Source organism: Rhinoderma darwinii, chromosome 3 (assembly GCF_050947455.1).
Source record: "Rhinoderma darwinii isolate aRhiDar2 chromosome 3, aRhiDar2.hap1, whole genome shotgun sequence".
Taxonomy (NCBI): domain Eukaryota; kingdom Metazoa; phylum Chordata; class Amphibia; order Anura; family Rhinodermatidae; genus Rhinoderma; species Rhinoderma darwinii.
Window position 1 is genome coordinate 228,437,467 of NC_134689.1, and position 16,035 is coordinate 228,453,501.

The window sequence follows — 16,035 nt, forward strand, 5'->3', positions numbered from 1 at the left end:
GCGCACTACAACGCCATTCAATGCCTAGAATACACAAATATCCGTCACCCCCATACACACTAAACGGAGCAGTGTCCGTGCATGAGCACATGACCACCACTCCATTCAAAAGGGGGGAACACAGGACACGTGATTGGTTGGGAGCAATCGTGCATTTATCACCTATCCTTTGGATAGGTGATCTGTGTATTTCGTGGGTCAACCCATTTATTAAAATAACATCCTGTGCTAATTTATTTCTTACTATATCTTTATTATTGAGTTCAATGTCTGAAGTGTACACAGTTAGCTCCCCCTAATGGTGGCTGCAAGCAGACAGAATTTTATCATTTAAATCTTTATGCAGGGAATTTGGAGCTCTAGATCAGAAAAAAAAGTGGTCTTGACCGCTATAAAGATAATTTTTTTTTTAAACTAATTGCGTTCAAGGAAGGACATTCAGTTATTTATAGTTTAGTATGGTTCAAAAGAGAGGCAATTATCAGCACAGAAATGATAGGATGTAAATGGCTGTAGACATACTTTGACGAGATTACATTTGAGCGCTGTGACAGATCATCAGCCCAGCCATCTAAAAACAGTGTGATCTCGGAGCTCCTCACATTGAGCATTAGTAGGTTTGTTATACACTGTTATGACAGCCCCTTCAGGTAGAGCAATCAGACCAAAAATACTTCTATGAATTATCTTCGATTTTTTTTTCTTTTACAGAAAACACATGAAAAGTTTGCTTATTTTCATTCCTACCGATTGCTAATGAGAATCTTCTGCTCTCTCATCGCAAAGAGAAAAGTTGCCAAACAGTATAAGGCTTCCATGACTTCAACGAGTCTTAGAGGTGATCTATAGTGTTGCAAGCATCGCATTAACCTCTGGATATCACCCACTGTGGTTGACAGAAGAGCAATTACAGCCAGCACTGCCCAAGTGTTCACAGTCTGCAATAATACAAAAAAATTAATATGAATAAGGCATTAGGAGTTGCTTCTACAGCGCAATACAAAAGGCTTAATAATATTTTTAATAATAAACGTGTTATTAACTAATGTTAGCAATGGGGCTCCACCTGGTCAGCTTTACACTGAATTGCAGTAACGCAAACAGCGGCAGAACTACTTTTACTTGAGCAGTAACTAAAGATGGATCGGGTTACATATCAAATCTTCGGCACAAAGGAGAAGCTTCATAGTAGAGTTAGAGAGCAGATAGTTACCACAGTGTTTCTCAAAAAAGAAACAAAAAGTTCTGTTCTGGAGTAGTCCCTCAGCCTAAGGGCACCGAAAGGCCCACCTGCACATGAAGCAGATTTGTTGCAGATTTTCCATCACAATTTGCTCGACCACAGTGAGGAGGAAATTGAATGGAGCGGCGGTGAATGTCTTAGGGCCTGCTCACATCAGCGTTGGCTTTCCGTTGAGGGGTTCCGTCGGAGGAACCCCTCAACGCAAAGGCAAATTGAAATCATAGCTTCCGTTTGCATCACCATTGATCTCAATGGTGACGGATACTTTGCTAATGGTTACCGATTGTCACCGTTGAGAACGGGTTCGGTTTGTTTGACAAAATCAATAGCACAGTCGACTTGGAGCTCGCTGCACCCGCCAAAATCATCCGGTGTAATAGGAGCTATAGTCTACAGCGACGTCTTTTGGCGTCGCTGTAGAAGAGGCGGATAAGCGCTCCTGGGAGCGCTCATCCTCTTAGCAGGAGGTATAACCAACAGCTCCTGAAATTAGACCAGCCTGCTGGACACAGATGGGATCTGAAAAAATTCTGACCACAGCTGTTTAACCCTTTGATCGCCGCGGTGACCGCAGCATTATAAAGGGGGATTCCCCTCTTCAATTGCGTCAAGCCCGGTGATGCAATCGAAGACCGGGGAACCCCTCTGTAGTCAACCATGGGGACTTAGAAAGGACCCAAGAGAGGTCTGTTCAATTTGCCTGCTGTTATGTGCTGCCCTAACAGCAGCCTGTGTCATAGTGACACAGTGTAATGTATTAGAATACAAGTAAAAAATAAAAGTTGAAAATAAAGTTATCCCTTAATAGGATTTAAAATAAAAAAAAATTAGTTTTTATAAAAACGGCCCTCACAAAAAGGCATTATTTAGTATAAGATATATTTTATTCCTCATACATTGCACAAAAACAAAGAACACCTTAGATATCTACACGACTGCAGCAACCTGAAGAATTAATTTAACATGTTATTTAGCGTGAAAGGGATAAAGAAATAAAAAAAATGAACATGCAGAGAAATGCTTTTTCCTATATTCACACCGTAAAAATTCATTATATAACTTACACAGTGAATTATTTCCACCCCAAAACCGGACAGAAAAAAAAAAAAAAAAGTACAATTTCTCCCGCATAAAACAAGGCCTCATACAGCAACGTCAATAAAAAAGAAAAAAAAAAAAATAAGTTATGGCTGGTGAAAAGACAGAGGCCTGGTCATTAAGGGGTTAAGGAGGTCAACTACACAGATAATATGTATACATACCGCATCGTTACATATCAGCTCTGGAAGTCTTTGGAAAACGCATTTTTCAGCAATTTCATACAAATGATGGTTTTTCAGACATTCCAAAATGGCTTGCGAGTCGGTGACACAAGCAGACAAAGTAGCAAAGTACCTACAGAGTATTCAGACATAAGTCAGCAGGTAAACAATCCACAGTCATGAAACGGATGACGTAAATAAGAATAAAACGTATCTGGATTCAGGGTCCACATTCAGCCCTATATTTATGTATATAGATGTGCAAATGGAAACTTGTTACTGCCCTGCAGGGCTTCTGTAATATGAGGAACGTTGGGACCAGACATTATCCAACTCTGTGGTTACACTTGGAACGAAGGCTACACGGCGACTTTGGCTACGACACAGGCTGCATTGCACGTAATAAAAGTCAAAGCGGCCGCATTGGAAAACCTGCTGGATTTCTTGCAACAGTTGCAACGCAGACACATTTTTATGATTCTCAATATTTTCTTATTAAATCCTACCAATAAAAATGTATACATAGAAAAAAAAAAAAAAAAAAAAAAGTAGTCAACTTTCCCAACCGCCACCCCCAAAAGCATAGTCCCAATGCAAAATCCGTTGCATATTACAAATACATAATCCAATACAATGTACTCCATATACCTTAGGCTTCGTTCACTTATGCGCCAGGGTCCCGTTCCGACGGAACGGGACCCTGACTGACACAAACCAAAAGTTTCCGTTTCCATCGCCACTGATTTCAATGGTGACGGATCCAGTCCTAATGGTTTCTGTTTGTCTCAGTTGTGCAAGGGTTCCGTCGTTTTGCCGGAATCAATAGTGTAGTCGACTGCGCTATTGATTCTGGCAAAATGACAGAACCCTTGCACAACAGGGACAAACGGAAACCATTAGGACCGGATCCGTCACCATTGAAAATCAATGGTGATGGAAATGGAAAACTTTGGGTCCCGTTCCGACAAAGCTCAGATGGAACGGGACCCTGGCGCATATGTGAACGAAGCCTTACTTGTATATAAAAGTGTATTTTAAACATATACATAAAATATTAAAAAGGGGAACCATGGTTCCCATAGTTTTTCAAATTTAAAGTTTTTCATTTTTACTATTATAAATAGCCAAACTCAATATTTATATTCCTTACTATTATCCTATGCCAATCTATGAGCTTCAGTGCTGCATATGCAATCCATTTTTTTGCTATAGTTAGCCTCATAAAAAAGAGCAAAATAACTACCCCCAATTATTATTCTATTTTGAGGAATATGTAAATTATCCAAAATTCCCAAGTAACCTAATTCCCGGTTCCTCCAGAAATTTACATTTCAAGTTTTGTTCTATACATTCCAGAGCGTTTACCCAGAATTGGTGGACCGTAGGACAATTCCAATGTAGATGAGAGAAATCTGCCCGATATCCTACATCTGATGCATTCTCCAGAATTTTTTGGGGGAAAACGTTTTCATTTTCTTTGGAGTTAAATACAAACAGTGTATAATAAAAAACGTGTGATGCACGCAAGAACACACAGATATTTGGCCAGGCGATCTGTGCCGCGGCCAAAGTTGCCATGTAACCCTTTATCAGATAGTCTGTTTCCCTAAGGAAACTTTCAGAACATTTCCCCCTTTAAAGCGCACCTACCTTTTCAAGTGACTTTTAAGTATAAGCGATCATGTGTGTGTATATGAGAAATAACATGACTGCTGCATATTATAGGACTTGTAATCTGCATTTTTTTTTTTTTTGTCTCCCCTCCTCAGGCTCTTTTTCTAATTCTCAGTTTTCTCTGAGCTAGTGGGCAGAGTCTAACGGATATCATGTTTTCTATACACTGCACACAAAGAGGAGAATCCTGCTCATTATATATATATATTACACAGGTTTCTAGTCTTCTCTGCGTGCAGTGTATAGAAAACATGATATCCGTTATATTTATTTATATAAGCTGCAGCAGAATGTAGGAGACAATACAGCAGTATGAGCAGTGTAGCTGAGAATACAGCACTGCCCTGAAATAAAAATAATACTAGAAGCTACAGCAGCGTCTCTCTCTCACTCTGCTCCCTCATCCCTTTCCTCTCCATAGACTTCTATGGGCAGCTGTAACCTGATCCTTTAGTGAGCCGATAGTCCATCAGTAAATTCAGAATTCGTCAACAGTTAGGCGGAATTCACACGACAGGGTTTCCCGGCCGGGTGCCGGCCGTTCATAAATCAGCCGGCACCCGGCTGCATTAGGAACAATAGACCCCTAATAGGGCTATTCACACGACCGATTTTTTGACAGCCGGGAAACCCGGCCGTCAAAAAATGGGACATGCCCTATTTTCGGCCGGGTACCCGGCCCCCATAGAAGTCTATGGGGCCGGGTAATACACGGCCATCACCGGAATGTGTCCCGAGTGATGGCCAGGTCTACCGTCGCTCGCGCTCTCTCTCCTCCTCACAATGCATGTGAGGAGGAGGAGGAGGGTCTTTTTTTGCTCCCTGTAGGAGTCGGAATCCCCAGTCCCCGGCCGGGGATTGGGGATTCCGCTACAGGAGAAGTGAGTGACTACACTGTCCATATATGGACACAGCGATGTCACTCACTTCTGCAGCGGAATCCCCGACTCTATGGCCGGGGATGCCGCTACAGGAGAAGTGAGTGACTACACTGTCCATATATGGACACAGTGACGTCACTCACTTCTGAAGCGGAATTCCTGACCTGTGGCAGGGAATTCCTCTCCAGGAGAAGTCAGTCAGTGACTACACTGTCCATATATGGACATTGAAGTCAGTGACTTCTCCTGGAAGGGGGGGGGGGATGGGTGCAACCTACAGGGGGCATCACCTGCAGGGGGCAGGGTGGCATTATCTACAAAGGGCTGTGTGTGACAACAAATTTAAATGAAATTCATCCGATTTTAAAACGGACAGGGAAAAAAACGACTGCAAATCGGGTCAAAAATCGGCCGGTAAAAACGGCAACAAGGCCCGGAACGGAATCGGAACGAATGCAAACCGGCCGATTTTCCCGGCCGACACTCGGACCCTGTCGTGTGAATGAGGCCTTAGGAGGGGATATTACAAAGTTTCTTATTTTCGCTTATACTATTGATTTATGCAAAGTTTTTTGAAAAGTTAGTGTCCATTTAAACCACAAAAAACAAAAACACGGCAGTAAATTGTAATAAGTTTTAATATTGTCTCGAATATCAGGTTATTAAAATTTTATGTCGGAGGTCAGCATTCGCGCTGCCTCTTCAGTGCAGTCTATGGTAGGTATGTATATAGCGAACTTCAATGTCATTCCACACAACTCCTCCACCCTTGCAGATGTGCTGGTGGGGATCCCGGCAGTCAGACCCCATATTTAGCATTTATCACCTATCACATACATATGTGCTGGGATACCTCTTCAAAATCATATACACCATCAGGGATTCTGTTCTCAGAATTTATTCTAGAGGAAGACAAATCGTGCTGGTTATCCCCAGCTTTATTTCGGGTAACGTGGGCATCTCAGGGTTTGTTAGATTACTTTACCCTACTTAGATATCCCTAAAGACATTGCACATTCGTGGGGACCTGGCTCTTCATTTTGTAAGGTAGCAGGAAAAAAACAAAAAACAAAGTAGTATAAAGTTTACTTACTTAACTAAATTTAGTATACAGAGTGGGTTGTTTGCAGTTATTTCATTTTTCTTAAGAAGCTCCTCAATTTCCACTATAGCCGGACCATCTTTTGCAAGATACCGGTGGTACAATTTCTTCCATTTAATAAACTGAAAAATCATAAACAAAAAAAAAAGGTCACAAGCAAACAAGAGAAGTTACTGGAATAAGAGGGAACCACATAAATCACAAGTTCAGGGAAAGAAAGTCTAGGGATAGCTTCCTGGACTGGTTTGATATTATTGGAGGTAAGAAAAACAAATATTGTATATCTTATTTATTATGTTATGCTAAGCAAATTGTGATTGCTATGGTGGTTGTTGATGCTTTCACAAATTGTCAGTTTTTTATATGTTTTTGTTCTTTAACATGTCACTTGAAAAGTCATTGAGAATTGACATTATAGGAAGTACAACAAATCCCCTAATCTTCTAAACATTCATAATACAAAGAGCTAAAACAAAAGTGGGCAGAAAGGGACAAAAGCCATTTAAGCTACATTCATACATGCTAGTACTAGTGTAGCAAAGAACTATACTACTTATAAAATAAAAATTCAAATAAAAAAAAATATATTTTTGTTAAAATCGCAGTAATAGAAAATTGCCTCTATAGAAAGTCAAATGACATTAAAATCATATAAAACATTATAAAGGGAAAATATAAAAAAGATCACATTTGCAACTGATAACTCGCTGTATTACAGTATGTCCTATCACAGGTTTTTTTTGCAGTTTTTGGCTGTGATGCTTGTACATATGAAAGATTTAAACCAATGTTTCACCTGTACAAGCTGCGTGGCTAAAAACAGCATTAAAAAAATGCATCAAACTGCAGTAAAGCCACGTGGCACACACACAGTAGGTTTGCAGACACCCTTAAAAATTGTATTTACATGAGATATTAGTTATTTTGCAATTGCAGCACAAGTGCAAAATTTTATGTTCATGGGAATCAGTCCTTAGGATGTATGTACATTATTTTATTTTTTCCATATTTGTATTATGAGTTTTGTAATAACGGCAAAACCGCAACATTTTTGTCAAAAATTCTGCTTCATGGAAATTGCTGCTGGAACTGTGACCAAAAATACACCTTTGTAAGGGTATGTTCACAAGTTTAACCAAAAAAGTCTGAAAATACTGATTTTCCAAAGTTTTTTAAGCCGCTCGCGTTTTTTATGGCCGTTTTTCTAGAGTCTATGAAAAACGGCTCCAAAAACGTCCCAAGAAGTGACATGCACTTCTTTTTCGCGGCCGTTTTTCAAAATGGCCCTGTAAAAAAGCGGCCCGTCAGAACAGAACGCGCTTTTTCCCATTGAAATCAATGGGCAGATGTTTGGAGGCGCTCTGCTGCCGACTTTTCGGCCGTTTACGGCCCGAAAAACGGCCAAAATAGGCCGTGTGAACATACCCTTAGGCTTTCTGTGGGGCAAAACCGAAATGTCTGTCTCTTATTCTTAAAAGGAATGTATTTTTATAAAATAATATACTATTTAGCCAGGTTTAGCAATATAAATAATATTTTCATGTAACTAGCCATATAAAAAATAAAAAAGACAAAAATGACATTGTCCCAACCCACTGAAAACACCAGTGCCTATGTAGATAGTGCCGCAATGTCCCTGTAGATCGTGCCACAGTGCGCACTGTAGATAGTGCACCAGTCCCCACATAGTACCACAGTGCCTACATATAAAGTGACCATTCCCAAAAATAAAGTGCCGGTGCCCACTGTAGTTAGTGCCACAGTGCGCACATAGAAAGTGTCGGGGCCCACATAGATAGTGCCACGCTGCCCATGTAGATAGCACCAGTATCCCTGTAAATAGTGCCACAATGCCTATGTAGATAGTGCCACATCCCCCTGTAGAAGACACTCGACCCCCCCTTGTAAATAGCACTCTCCCCCCTTGTAAATAGCACCCTCCCACCTTGTAGATCGCGCCACTGAAGCGCCTTGTAGGAGCGGAACCCCTCTGGCTGGGGATTCCGCTCCAAGAGGGAGTCCCTTACGGCTCTGTCCATATATTTGCCCAAAAAAAGCGTGCCAACGGATACAGCCCCGACGCATTCCAAAAGGACACTTTTTTTGGGATATGCTGGATCAATGGGCCCTATAGACCTGCTTCGTGTATACATTGGGACCACTTCCCGATGCATACAGCATAAGGCTCTGAGAACGAAGATAATTTCTCTCGCCACTGACTTCTATTATTAGTAATACAGGTTGGATTACAATTACTCTAAGGCCCTGTTCCCAGTTTTTTGGCGTTAATTTTGACTCGGAAACCGCATCTGAATCCGCTCCCACCCCCCATTGGTTTCAATGGGATGCAGAGGTGGGTTTTTTTCCCCCATGCGGCATTTAGCCACTTGCGGGAAAAATAAAAAATAAGTGGCATGTCCTTTCTTGCCACGGTTCCGCCTCTGACCTCCTATTGAAATCAATGGGAGACAGAGAAAACCTGTGGTGCTCATATGAGTATTTTTTCCTGTGTTTTTTCCCCGCAGTCCTTGCATTAGCTTCAATGGCCACGGGCGAAAAATGCCACCAAAAAGCCACGCAAAAGTGCAGGCAGGTCAAAATCTGCCTGAGAGATTTTATCTGCCTGTAAAAAACTCTGTGTGAACAAGCCCTTAAAAATACTTTGTTTAGGAGAATGAAAAGCAAGATAAAAGAGGAAAAAAATAAAAAAATAAACCCTATACCATCCAAGGTCTCCAATTATACAATTTTCTACACAGCATTTTAGGTCAAATATGTAAGGACTTTTTTACGGATAACATGTACAAACCAGTGCGTCATGGACCAAAGACTTCCATTTTTGGCAAACCAAGCTGATATTCTGATAAAGGTCCGCAATTGGAAGGAAGCCGAATATACATTGCAACAGTTCATCAGGGAACTGGTTTATGTGTCCGCATGATGAATAGTTCTGGTCAGTCACACCAAACAGTCCATAGCAAGACTCAGAGAGTGAATCAACCATAAGACCCATTTCATCATCATCCTCCTCCTCAAAGAAATTGCTGAAAGATGAGGGAGCGTCCTCTCCTTCACCATGTGCATCTGAATGTTCTCTCCTACTTTCTAAGGAAGAAAAAGGTCTCTTTCTGCTTAAGATGGGGTCCGATAGAGAGAAATCATTCTCGCTGTCCGACCCTCCAGAGTCCTCATCTATATAACTAGACACGTCTTCTGCCATGTCCGGGGTATGGCTGGGGCTAGTGGATGGATCTGTGCTTACAATATTATTATCATGTGAAGGACTGAAAGAACAAGTGGTTTTTCTTCCTGTACCTATGGAAAAGTAAACGAGAAAAAAATATTTGTACAAATTGTAAGGAAACAAAAATCCAACGGAGATTTACATAATCTAGCGTGCAGACAACATATCATGAATTAAAATAGCTGACGCCCACGGCTGGCCAATTCATTGAAAAAAAAAACAACCAAAAAAACCCCGAAATTCAGCGCAATTAACGGACATCATCCTGCACATTTCGGTTTTTCCCCGTTTCTACTCGATCTGCATCCTCAGGATGCAGATACAGTTGAACCCAAAAGCCGTAAGGTCCCTGATCTACCATTCACTATGTATCGCCGGTGGTACGAGGCAGTTACATCATCGCGCCTGTCTGCGTCGAGCCACACAGACCAGAGGGATCTCCTCCACTCGTCATTGGAACGGGGTTAGGCGAATATGTATTTTATTAGGGACTATTGGGGCATTATACTGTGTGGAGTATCGTTTTAGGGGCATTATACTGTGTGGGGAGCACTACAGGGGCGATATACTGTGTGGGGCAGTGTCAGGGGATATACACAGGCGAGTCACATTGTTATGACCAGCAGCTAATATCCAGAGTAACCGCCATGTGCAGCACAGACAGCAGCTAGACGGGCCCGGGAGTGACTCAATAATGTGCTGGTCGGTTGTCTCAGGTATCTGGAGCCAGGCTGACCGCACTGCATCCCACATTTGCTGGAGGGTGCGTGGGGGGAGGATCCATAGAGTGAACAAGACGATTGTGGTACTGCCACGGATGCTCAATGGGGTTCAAGGCTGGCGAATCAGGGGGCCAGGGAAATACTCTGAAGTCTTGGTTGTCCTCTTCCAACCACTGTCGGACATTTCTAGCCATGTGACATGTCGCATTGTCTTGCTGGAAGATTCCATCTGCCCCAGGGAAGTGAAACAGCATGTATGGATGGACGTACTGGAGATAGTGGGTAGGGCAGCTTGGAGCAACGGTGATGCCCTCGTTGCTCCAAAAAGCTCATTTGCATATGAAGAATAAAGTTATTTTTGCTGCACCGGAGGCACTCAACTGAAAAATAAAAACCGCGTTAGATTGAGGTGAGGCTACACTAGATTACTGTGCTGCCGCTTTCATAGGCCACTTTCTGGTGACAGACGCCCATTAAACACAGAAGCAGATAAGAGCTCAGAAAACATCACTGATAAAAAACTGTTTATAGTTTATATGAAATGAATGACTCGGCAAATCCTTTGCGGACATGTTACATCAAATGTAAACACTAGTTTACCCAAAGAACATGCATTGCATCTGCCAGTCCACTCGAACCGTTTTATTACATTGATTAGGCTCGGTTTACACTGGTTTTTGCCAGTCCATTCAGGGTTGCTGGTATTTTTGACAGAATACCGCAGTCTGCAGAGCTTTTCTTACCATCAAAAATACCAGAGCCCCTGACGGAAGCATGACGCACCCCTTTCTAGGTCAGTGGGTTACGTTAGGATTTCTTAGTATCTATTGACTGTGGACATAGTTTGCAAATATGGAAAATAATTTCAGACATTTACTGTTTATACGTGTAAAGTTATACACAGAATGTTCCTCTAATGTAATGGAGAAAAAAAATGCACTAACCGAATACATAATAATACACTATATGGCCAAAAGTAGGTGGACACCCCTCCTAATTATTGAGTCCATGTGTTTAATCACACCCATTGCAAACAGGTACATAAAATCAAGCACATCGCCATACGGTCTCCATAGACAAACAATGCTAGTAGTATGGGTCGTACTAAAGAGCTCAGCGACTCAGTAAACGTGGCACTGTCATAGGATGCCACCTTAGCCACCAGTCCGTTTCTGAAATGTCTTATCTGGTTGATCCTTCCTGGTCAACTGTAAGTGCTATTATTGTGAAGTGGAAGTGTCTAAGAGTAACAACAGCTCAGACTAGAATTGGTAGACCACGCAAACTCACAGAGCGTGGTCTCCGAGTGCCGAAGCACATGGCGCATAAAAATCACCTATTTTATGTCGGATCATACACTACAGAGTTCCAAACTGCCTCTGGAAGTGACAACAGCACAAGATCTGGCAGGAGAATCATAAAATGGGTTTCCAAGGTCAAGCAGCTGCACAAAAGCCTGAGATCACCAGGCACAATGCCAAGCGTCGGCTGGAGTGGTGTAGAGCACGCTGAACTCTGCAGTGATGAGTCACGTTTCCCTATCTGGCAATCTGATGGAAGAACCTGGCTTTGGCTGATGCCAGGAGAACGATATCTACAAGAATACATCATGCCTACTGTAAAACTTAGTGGAGGAGGGATAATGGTCTGGAGTCGTTTTTTCAGGGTTTGGGCTAGGCCTCTTCTTTCCAGTGAAGGGAGAGAGTATGTTAACACAGCCTATTTTCAGATGTTTTTCGGGCCTTAAACTCCCCAAAAAATGGCTGGAAAAACAGGGACTGGGCAACTCCAAACATCTGCCCATGGATTTCAACAGGAAAAACGGTGTATCATTCCCATGGGGTGTTTTTTGTGCGACAGTATGTAAAAACGGTGCGTAAAAAAAGCGCCCTGTAAAAAAGAAGTGCATGTCAATTCTTGAGCCATTTTTTCATTGTCTCAATAGAAAAACAGCTCCAGAAACGGCCGTAAAAAACGCTTGAAGCATAAAAAAAAACGGCTGAAAATCAGAGGCGGTTATCCCTTGAAAAAAGCTCTGTATTTTACGACTGTTTTTCATTAGGCTCATTGTGAGCTTCAAACTGTGTGGGGAAGGCCCCTTTTTTGTTACAGCATGACTTGCACCTGGGCACAAAGCGAAGGCCTATAAGGAGTTTAGTGTGGAGGAACTCGACATATCTGCAGAGCCCTGACCTCATCCAAATCAAAAACCTTTGGGATGACTTAGGGTATGTTCACACGATGAGAGGCATTTACGTGTGAAAAGACAGACTGTTTACAGCTGCCTCGTTTCACACGTAAAAGCTCCTCCTCGTAATTTACGAGGCGTCTGAGACTCTCGTAAATCTTGAGCTGTGCTTCATTGAGTTCAATGAAGAACAGCTCAAATTACGTGGCAAAGAAGTGCCCTGCACTTCTTTGCCGAGGCAGTCCATTTACGCGTCGTCGTTTGACAGCTGTCAAACGACGACGCGTAAATTACAGGTCGTCTGCACAGTACGTCGGCAAACCCATTCAAATGAATGGGCAGATGTTTGCCGACGTATTGTAGCCCTATTTTCAGGCGTAAAACGAGGCATAATACGCCTCGTTTACGCCTGAAAATAGGTTGTGTGAACCCAGCCTTAGAGCGTTGATTGCAAACTAGAGCTTCTCGTCTAACGTCAGTACCTGACCTCACAAATGTTCTTCTGACAAAATGGGCACAAATCCCCACAGACACACTACCAAATCTTGTTATAGTCGCAAGAGGGGGTCCACTCCACATTAACGGCCATGTCCAACAGGCTTATATGGGTGTGATGGTCAGGTGTCCGCATACTTTTAGCCATATAGTAGATCTTAAGACAGTCTAAGGCTAGGTTCACACCATGTTCGGGAAAAATGTTTGAGATGTCAAACGCATGCTTCATACGTTTGCCATTGACAAAAAAATTAATAATAAAAAAAAAGGGGATATTGCACCGTATACAACTCTTTTTCTGCATAGTTACATTCAAAAGTGGCTTTTTCAATGCAGTTGGGGCAAAGTTCATACCAACGCTTTTTAGCATAATTCAGGCTAATGAGTAGACAGGTTCATTAGACTTATATATCGAAAGTTGACCGCAAACGTGGTGGAACCTTGGGCCATTTTTTGATTTGTTCACGACTTTCTAGGTCTTAACATTCAGAAACGTAGAGAAGATAGAGTGAGCGTCTACCTCGCCAGCTTCTCTCGGCCCTGCTACGAGGATACAGGCCTCTATGTACGTCTTGCTTGGGTTTCCATTGGTTGAAGGGCTGAGTGAGGGAGTACAAACTTTCTCGGCTCTGAGCAAGTTCCAGGCAATCTGTTTCCGTAAGATGCTTCCGCCTTCTCACTATTGACCAATAAAAGTTTTAGAGATTTGCATGTCACAATCAATCATATAGATGAGCAGCGAGACTGGGCCCCGGGACAGAATTAATGGGACGTTTAGGAGGCTGGGTTCACATTAGCATTCTTTTGGTAGACAGTGATGAGCTTTTTGTATTAGTTGTCAAATTGCTCACTCCCTTTAAAGAGGCTCTGTCACCAGATTTTCAAACCCCTATCTCGTATTGCAGCAGATCGGCGCTGCAATGTAGATTACAGTAAAGTTTTTTTTTTTCTTTAAAAAACGAGCATTTTTGGCCAAGTTATGAGCATTTTTATATTTATGCAAATAAGCTTTAAAGTTAAGTACAAGTGGGCGTGTATTATGTGAGTACATCTGGGCGTTTTTACTTGTTTTACTAGCTGGGTGGTTGTGAATGGAAGTGTATGATGCTGACGAATCAGCATCATCCACTTCTCTTCGTTACCACCCAGCTTCTGGCAGTGCAGACACACAGCGTGTTCTCGAGAGATCACGCTGTGACGTCACTTCCTGCCCCAGGTCCTGCATCGTGTCGGACGAGCGAGGACACATCGGCACCAGGCGACAGAGGCTACAGTTGATTCTGCAGCAGATTCGGCGTTTGCAGGTAAGTCGATGTAGCCTCTGTCGCCTAGTGCCGATGTGTCCTCGCTCGTCCGACACGATGCAGGACCTGGGGCAGGAAGTGACGTCACAGCGTGATCTCTGGAGAACACGTTGTGTGTCTGTGCACTGCCAGAAGCTGGGTGTTAACGAAGAGAAGTGGATGATGCTGATTCGTCAGCATCATACACTCCCATTCACAACGCCCAGCTAGTAAAACATGTAAAAACGCCCAGATGTACACACACAATACACGCCCACTTGGACATAACTTTAAACACGCCCAGTTGTACTTAAGAAAGCCTCATTTGCATAAATATAAAAATGCTAATAACTTGGCCAAAAATGATCGTTTTTGAAAAAATAAAACGTTACTGTAATCTACATTGCAGCGCCGATCTGCTGCAATACGAGATAGGGGTTTGAAAATCTGGTGACAGAGCCTCTTTAATGAAAGAATGCAAACTCCTAAGGAAATTTTTTTATTGGGGAAAAAAGAGTAAAAGAATAAAACCTATTAGGATGTGCGAATCTAGTCAACCTGTCACCAACTAACAGATTGGAGGTCTATTAAAAAAAATAAAAAATAAAAAATGCATCAAATCCCTTTCGTGCATAATAATGTCCACCAAAACATTTTGAGCCATAGGGTCACAATGCTTTCCAAGTGCCACGGGCACATCATTGTAGCCATCAGCAGGGGTAACAGCTGCCAGACTCCCTCCAATTGAACAGATGGCACCAACGTCTAAAAGGAGAAAACCTCTTTAATTAATAGAAGTTGGAAAACTTCTTTTAAGGCAGGTTTTTTTTCACTGAAGATTGTTATAGTATCTTGACTAGTTATGCCATAATAACCAGGGGTCTGACCTCTGTGACGATCCCAAGAATTGGGGTGCTCAGTCCACATTTCTGGGGAGCTGGCCATGCACGTGTTGTCACTTTTTATTCTAGCAGGAAGAAACGGAGATAGCAATCCGCTCTCAAAATTTGGGGGTCCAAGCGGTCAAACCCCCAATGATCAACATTTAGCGTAAGGATTGACATTTACGCTGCTGTGATGCAGGGACAGCCGCGCAGGCTCCCGGTTTTGCACGGTTGTCAAATTGCTCATTAATGGGCGTGCGTTTTTACTGGTAAAACAGCTGTTTACATGCAAAAATCGGGAAGCTATAAAGGGTGTTATCATTCATGGCCACACGATTTTACCCGCTACACTGCTGCTTTGTGGGGCCTTACCCTTATGGCAGATCTAATCAGGGAAAAACCCATTAGACCAGGATCACACACACAGTCTTGGGAAAAGAGTGGACACAAAAGAAAGGAGAAACATCAGTATTTTCTTTATACCTTTCCTTTTGGATCCACTTCCGGCTTTGGCTAAAAAAAACGGGAGCCAAAAACTGCATCAAAACTGTGTGTGTGATCGTGGCCTTAGAAACTCGTCCATATAACCTACAGTATGCCAAAGCTATTGTACATCAATAGCCAATCACAGCTGCGAGCAATCACTTGTGACCAATGAGAGGACAGAACACGTACTGTTACTAGAGGGCAGAGCAATATGTAAGTTTCCGATCAAGGTCCCAGAGTTGCGTTCCAGCAATTGTCACCTTCCACTCCATGGCTTCTGTTTCATCCTTATGCCCAGCAGGGGGCAGTTATTTATGCGTTGTTCATAGATTTTTCTTTGCCAACTGTCCACACGAGCACCTTCCCACCACGGCAGTGTAAAGCGAAAGTATCACTCAGTATATGGAAGCGTGAAGATAACGACGCTTGTAATCAGCCATGGACGACCCGAGCGAAGAACTGATTGGACGCGGACCATGGTCACGCCTCTTTACTGTAAGCCATCGAGCCAAACATAGCCTAACCCGAGGTTTAAGTTGTTTTATCTAGTTCAGTCATTACTGTAAGCCAT

At 42.5% G+C, this 16,035-nt stretch overlaps 1 protein-coding gene across 4 annotated transcripts in view; it reads right to left on the minus strand.

The window, feature by feature from the left end:
- Positions 1 to 16,035, minus strand: part of FBH1 (F-box DNA helicase 1) — a 175,528-nt gene that overhangs the window by 59,030 nt on the left and 100,463 nt on the right. The window contains exons 1-6 of one of the 4 annotated variants that reach the window (XM_075857494.1): positions 15,654 to 15,926; positions 13,332 to 13,490; positions 8,972 to 9,477; positions 6,154 to 6,284; positions 2,506 to 2,638; positions 748 to 938 (exon numbers count right to left, since the gene is read on the minus strand). In XM_075857494.1, coding sequence (XP_075713609.1) covers positions 748 to 938; positions 2,506 to 2,638; positions 6,154 to 6,284; positions 8,972 to 9,477; positions 13,332 to 13,490; position 15,654 — 1,121 coding nt within the window. In that variant the 5' untranslated portion in view covers positions 15,655 to 15,926. Of the gene's footprint in view, positions 1 to 747; positions 939 to 2,505; positions 2,639 to 6,153; positions 6,285 to 8,971; positions 9,478 to 13,331; positions 13,491 to 15,653; positions 15,928 to 16,035 lie in introns of those variants that run through there. The other 3 variants (XM_075857496.1, XM_075857495.1, XM_075857497.1) reach the window with 3 other exon arrangements.